The sequence below is a fragment of the Homarus americanus genome, unplaced genomic scaffold, assembly GCF_018991925.1.
Source record: "Homarus americanus isolate GMGI-L3 unplaced genomic scaffold, GMGI_Hamer_2.0 scaffold51458, whole genome shotgun sequence".
Lineage (NCBI taxonomy): Eukaryota > Metazoa > Arthropoda > Malacostraca > Decapoda > Nephropidae > Homarus > Homarus americanus.
In genome coordinates this window covers 322695-328694 of record NW_024755315.1, presented here as the reverse complement: position 1 = coordinate 328694, position 6000 = coordinate 322695, and the positions used below count along the sequence as shown (strand labels likewise).

The following is a 6000-nucleotide window of genomic DNA, read 5'->3' as shown; positions in this document are numbered from 1 at the left end:
ACACACACAACACACACACACACACACACACACACACACACACACACACACACACACACACACACACACACACACACACACACACACACACACGTATTCCTATTACGTCATACCCGTGAAGAATGTGTAAACCTGAGCTCGTTATGGCGTCTCTGAATAAATTTCTTTGAATCCGAATCCGACTTGAAGAGGTGAGGCCTTGGCGCTCTAAGACCATTTAAATTTCCTCAAATGTCTTATCTAAGGGACTTGTCATCCAGCTCCATCTGTTGGTAGAGGTACAAATTCATCACCTGAGCCAGGGAGAGCGAGCGAAGCCATAGGGATGCTGCGGCGTCCTTGCCAGACGCACGAGCAAGCCAAACCATTCACTCCCAGTACTCTGAATTATATACAAAACAACACATAATCAAACCTATATGATATGTTAAAGATAATTCGCGTTATTTATAGTAATAAGAAAGTGCTGTTATTATTATCGGTAACGAGAACGTTTATAAAAGCGTACGAGAAGTTGTTGGTGAACCCCGGCAGCGAAGCAGTGTCAGTGGGAGCTGGGAGACTCTGGTGGAGGCATCCTGCGATCAATTTCGTTTCCAATTTCTCACTAGATGAGCGATAGTCTGGTGTTGTGACCGCCCATACACACGGCCACACCTCCCAACTACCCAGGCATAATGGTGAGTACTTATAAGATACATTTTTCCCTCCATTTAAACAACAATATAAATTTTACGCAGACGAAGCGTTCTTGAACCGATGTCAACAAATCAGTTCACATGTGTTGAGATTTTTTAAAGCTGTTCGAGATTGACTTAAAATATAAAAACAAACATTCATAAATAAGTCAATCATGCATTTTAAAAGTATATATATTATTTAATTATAAACAGTTTGTATTTACGAGTGAAAGAAATCTCACTGTGACAAAAGAAACAAATTTGTGTTTTTCTAACGCGTTCGTGATGGGTTTAAACGTTTGAAGGAAAAAAGAGTCACAGTTTTGGTTCGTGTTTACTTGGGTGTTTTATTCATAGAGTATTTTATCTTATTGATGTGACTATGTAAACAAAGGAGATAGAGAAATACAAGAAGAGGTAGAGAAAAAGATACATAGAAAGGAGGGAGAGAGAGAGAGAGAGAGAAAGAGAAATATAGAGAAGAGATAGAAAAAAGATTAGAATGCAATTTTCGTTCAACATCAAATTACCACCCATCAGAATATATCCATCTATACACAAATGACCTTCATCTCTGGTGGATCAGTTCCCTGTTTACTCTCGCTCATGTAGTAAAACACCTGGGTAATAACTACAGGTGTAATCAAGGTAATTTAATTATTGTCAATTAGTAATGTTGGATCATTAAGGAGGTTATATTTGTTGAGATTTGATGCATGTATATATATATATATATATATATATATATATATATATATATATATATATATATATATATATATATATATATATATATCTCTCTCTCTCCGTTTAGGTGTATTTTCACTACTTTCTTTGTGGGGAAAGTTTAATTACTGTGGACAACCGGTGAAAGCTCTTAAAAACCTCAGTCTTTCTCCTCACAGGTATATTCCTAAACTTTGTACTTGGTGAAAGTTTTTTTTACTTGGGACTTTATGGTGAAAGTTCATTTTACCTGCCTCTTAGGGTTAAAAAACTTTCACTTCCTTGGTAGCAAATCCTTACTTTTTTGAGAGAAAAAGTTTTCTTCCCTCTCTACCGTAGAAGGAAAGTTATTTTACCTGTCTGTTGAGGTTAATTAAGGTGTAGTGACAGATTATCCAGATAAGCGCTTTTTATGGAGCAACTCTGACCCACAGAAACCAAACCTAACGAATAACCCTAACCAACGTCTTGAACACCGACCTAACCTAACCTAACAACATTGCAGACCTGACCTAACCAACACAACCTAACCCAACATTGCCCTGACACAATACAACCAAACCCAACAGCAATGCCCCAGACACAAGCCCTAACCAACCTAACTTAACCCCAACGTCCCCGAACCTGGCAACTAACCTAACCTTTGAACCACCGACCTAACCTAACCTAAACCAACGTACCCCTAACTGACCTACCAACCTAACCTAAACCAACACTACCCCGAACCTGACCCTAACCTACCTAAACCAACATGCCCAAACCTGACCTAACAACTAAACAACATACCCCGAACCTACCAACTACCTAAACCAACATACCCCGAACCTGGCAACCTAACCTAAACCAACGTGCGAACCTGACCCTACCTAACCTAAACCAACATCCCGAACCTGACCTACCTAACCTATCCTAAGTTAACGCTGTTGAAACATAAACTAATTAAAGTTACCTCATAGAGAGAGAGGCGGGGGGTTCATCGTAGGAGAGAGAGAGAGAGAAGGTTTAAGGGAGATGAAGTTAGTGAGGAAGGAGAAGGGAAGAGGAGTGATGGAAAAAGAAGGAAGGAAGGAGCTGAAAGAGGTAAGGAGGTATGTATTTGGAAAGAAGTAAGGAAGAGAAGGATGGAAAGGGGATGAAGGAAGGGTCGTAGAAGGAAGAGGAAGGACAAGAAAAAATCACTTTCCCTCGCTTCTCTATTCCCAATCACTTCACCTCCTCCACCCTCCTCCACCCACCCTACCACCCTCCTCCACCCCTGCCTAGGTTAATGGCGCGTGTGGTGGCGTTGGGTTAAGTCGCCATAGTTTAAAAGGAGAGTTACGGTGGGCTGGGTTTCGCAATATATTTCCGCTAATCGTAGGACGCTGACTGTTTCTGTTTGCCTGGGAGGAGGATGGTGGGGGTTAAGAGAGGGAAGCTGTTTTTGTGTGTCTGGAGGAGATGGGGAGATAAGAAAGAGTGATAGGGAAGGAGGTGAGGAGAGGAGATGGAGGTTAGGACAGAGGAGGGTTGTTGGTGTGTTGGAGAGGACCCAGTTAGGATCGTCTACACAGGAGCCAACAGTTAACTCGCTGTTTGTGTCCTTCTGAGATCATTGATTCCCGTCGTAGCTTAAATTCCTTTAACTCTCTCTCACATTACCAGTTCAAGAAATGCAGGAAAACTTATATTACAGGCCTTTGAGAAACTATCTGTTGCAGTTATAGATATGATATAAATAAGACTGATAATATATTGATCCGTTCTCATAGTCCCATGTGTGGTAGACTGACTCGTTATAATGCGTTCTCACATCACCAACAGGAAAAATAAAACCCGAAGAATTGGCCCCAAAGGCGTTCTGACATTTTAATATCCTAAATGCGTTCACAATATAAAAAACTTCCATTGATGCTGACCACCTATGTTCTCTTGTCAGCCATTAGTAAATAAAGCCATGAGCGATAAAGTTCAGTCGCCACACAACAAACACACACACAACACACACACACACACACACACACACACACACACACACACACACACAGTAAAACCTCTATTTAACGGACTATAATATGAGAAAATATACTGATAGAATATGACCCCGTCTAACGGATTATTTGAAGACAGAAATCCGTTATATGGAGGTTTTACTATGCACTGAAAACCGATATACTGAGAAACCTAATTGATAAAAATGTTTATAAAAATGTTAAAAACTGTAAAAAAAAATATAAATGTTAAAAAAATTATCCATGAGAGATGAGACGAAATTGTGATATATCTCCTAATTGATTCTCTTGTCTCTTCAAGCGTAGAGACTTAGCTTAAGACTCTTGTGAGAGAAATAGAGAGAGAAGGATTAGCGTGAGAGAAGAGACAGGGCTGATTAGCGTAAGAGAGATAGAGGGTGAGACAGGGCTGATTAGCGTGTAAGAGAGATAGAGAGGGTGAGAGACAGGGCTGATTAGCGTGTAAGAGAGAATAGAGAGTGTGAGAGACAGGGCTGATTAGAGACAAGAAAATGATCAAGGCTGAAGGAGACGTCGGTTGGAAGATAAGAGAGAGAGAGAGAGAGAGAGAGAGAGAGAGAGAGAGAGAGAGAGAGGAGAGAGAGAGAAGAGAGAGAGAGAGAGAGAGAGAGAGAGAGAGAGAGAAGGAAAATAAGAGACAAATAATGATAATTGAAGGAATGAAGAAAGGAATGAAAAGAAGAAAGAAAAGATTAAGAATGATAGAAAATAAAGAGAAAGTGTGATATGGAGAAAGACAGAGAGAGAGAGAAATATACAGAAAGAAGAGAGAGAGAAATAAAAGAGGAAGGGGAAAAAGAGAGAAAGAAAGAGAAAAATAAAGAAAACAAACAAAAATACTTCCATTTCTCCGCATTATATTTCATGTTAACATTTATAACAATAATCCTTGGACACTTTTGGGTGTTTTCCTGACCTCCATTAGTAAATCTCAGAGGTCAAAGGTCAACTAGAACAAGAACCTAGATAGAAAAGTAAAGTTGACCTCTGTACTAGGGGTCAGATGTAACTAAGGGTGAGAGGTCACAAGGGATGAGAGGTCACAAGGGAGAGAGGTCACAAGGGGAGAGAGGTCACAAGGGGTGAGAGGTCACTATAAGTAGGGTAGTGGAATGTGGGTTGTGATGTCCGAAACTTTGTCCCGGTGTGTGCTGGGTGGGGTGTGTACATGTGGCTATACACTAATACTTATATTATATACATATTGTAATATATAGGAATACATATAACAATTCTTATACACAGTCATACATATACGAGTAATAAATGCGTCCTAACACACACACACACACACACACACACACACACACACACACACACACACACACACACACACACACACACACACGTCAAACACACACACACACACACACACACACACACACACACACACACACGATGAACACTCCAAACACACACACACACACACACACACACACACACACACACACACACACACACACACACACACACACACACACACATACACTTCAAACACAAACACACACACACACACACACACACACACACACACACACACACACACACACACACACACACACACACGTGCGCGGGGAGATACAGAGAGACAAGGTCCTGGAGATATCTCTTTGTTTACCATACAGGAGACAGTCTCTCAGCCTGAGCCGGCCGGGTTTAAGGGAAGCCTCTCGTCTAATATGTTTGTTTCTCGGCGTCTGCTTAAGTGAGGGTCCTAAATCCTGCCATTATGTCCCGAGCGCTTGAGCGAATACTGCTGTTGTGTCTCTGGTGGTGGGGTGACGAGGGGTGCAGGTGGGGAGGGAAGGTGAGGGAGGGTGTGAGGGAAGGAGGGAGGGTGTGAGGAAGGAGGGAGGGTGTGGAGGGAGGGTCGGTGGGAGGGGTGGGAGGGAAGGTGAGGAAGGTGAGGGAAGGTGGGAGGGATGGGGGTGTGAGAGAGGGAGGAAAGGTGTGTGGGAGGGAGGGAGGGAGGGTGTGAGGAAGGAGGAGGGTGTGGAGGGAAGGAGGAGGGTGTGAGGGAAGGGGGTGTGGGAGGAGGAAGGATGAGGGAGGGTGGAGGGAAGGAGGGAGGGTGTGTAAGGGAGGAAGGTGTGTGGGAGGAAGGTATGTTGGAGGGAAGGTGTGGGGGGAGGGAAGGTGAAGGAGGTGAGAACAGGGAGGGGTGATAACGTGAAAGGATGTGGTAAAACAGCAAGAAAGAGAAAGAGGAGTGAAAGAATAAGAAAGAGAAAGTCAGAGAGAGAGAGAAAGAGAGGCAAATGAATACTGAATAAAAAGAAAGAGAAAATAGATATAAAAATAGACAGATAAATGGGAAGAGAGAGAGAGATAAAGATAAATAAAACAGAAGAAAAAAGAGAGAGAGAGAGAGAGAGAGAGAGTAATGCCTGTTGTATTGGTCGTTACTGAGTGTAACTGCGGCTTATCAGAGGTCCTTTATGTTGTGCTGTGTTAAGTGAATGTCCTCTCTCTCTCTCTCTCTCTCTCCTCATTTTCATTCCCTTTTCTATTAAAGAACACCAATATTACACCAAGACTTTACCTTAATTATAAACATTAAAATTTATATCCTCCATAATGAC

At 42.0% G+C, this 6000-nt stretch overlaps 1 protein-coding gene across 3 annotated transcripts in view; it reads left to right on the top strand.

Moving 5' to 3' along the window:
* The first annotated feature begins 556 nt into the window (after positions 1-556).
* LOC121856495 (guanylate cyclase soluble subunit beta-1-like) overlaps positions 557-6000 on the top strand; it is a 43967-nt gene continuing 38523 nt past the window's right edge. For all 3 annotated transcript variants that reach the window (XM_042352087.1, XM_042352086.1, XM_042352085.1), the window contains exon 1: positions 557-680. In XM_042352087.1, the coding sequence (XP_042208021.1) occupies positions 678-680 (3 nt within the window). In that variant the 5' untranslated portion in view covers positions 557-677. The remainder of the gene's footprint in view (positions 681-6000) is intronic.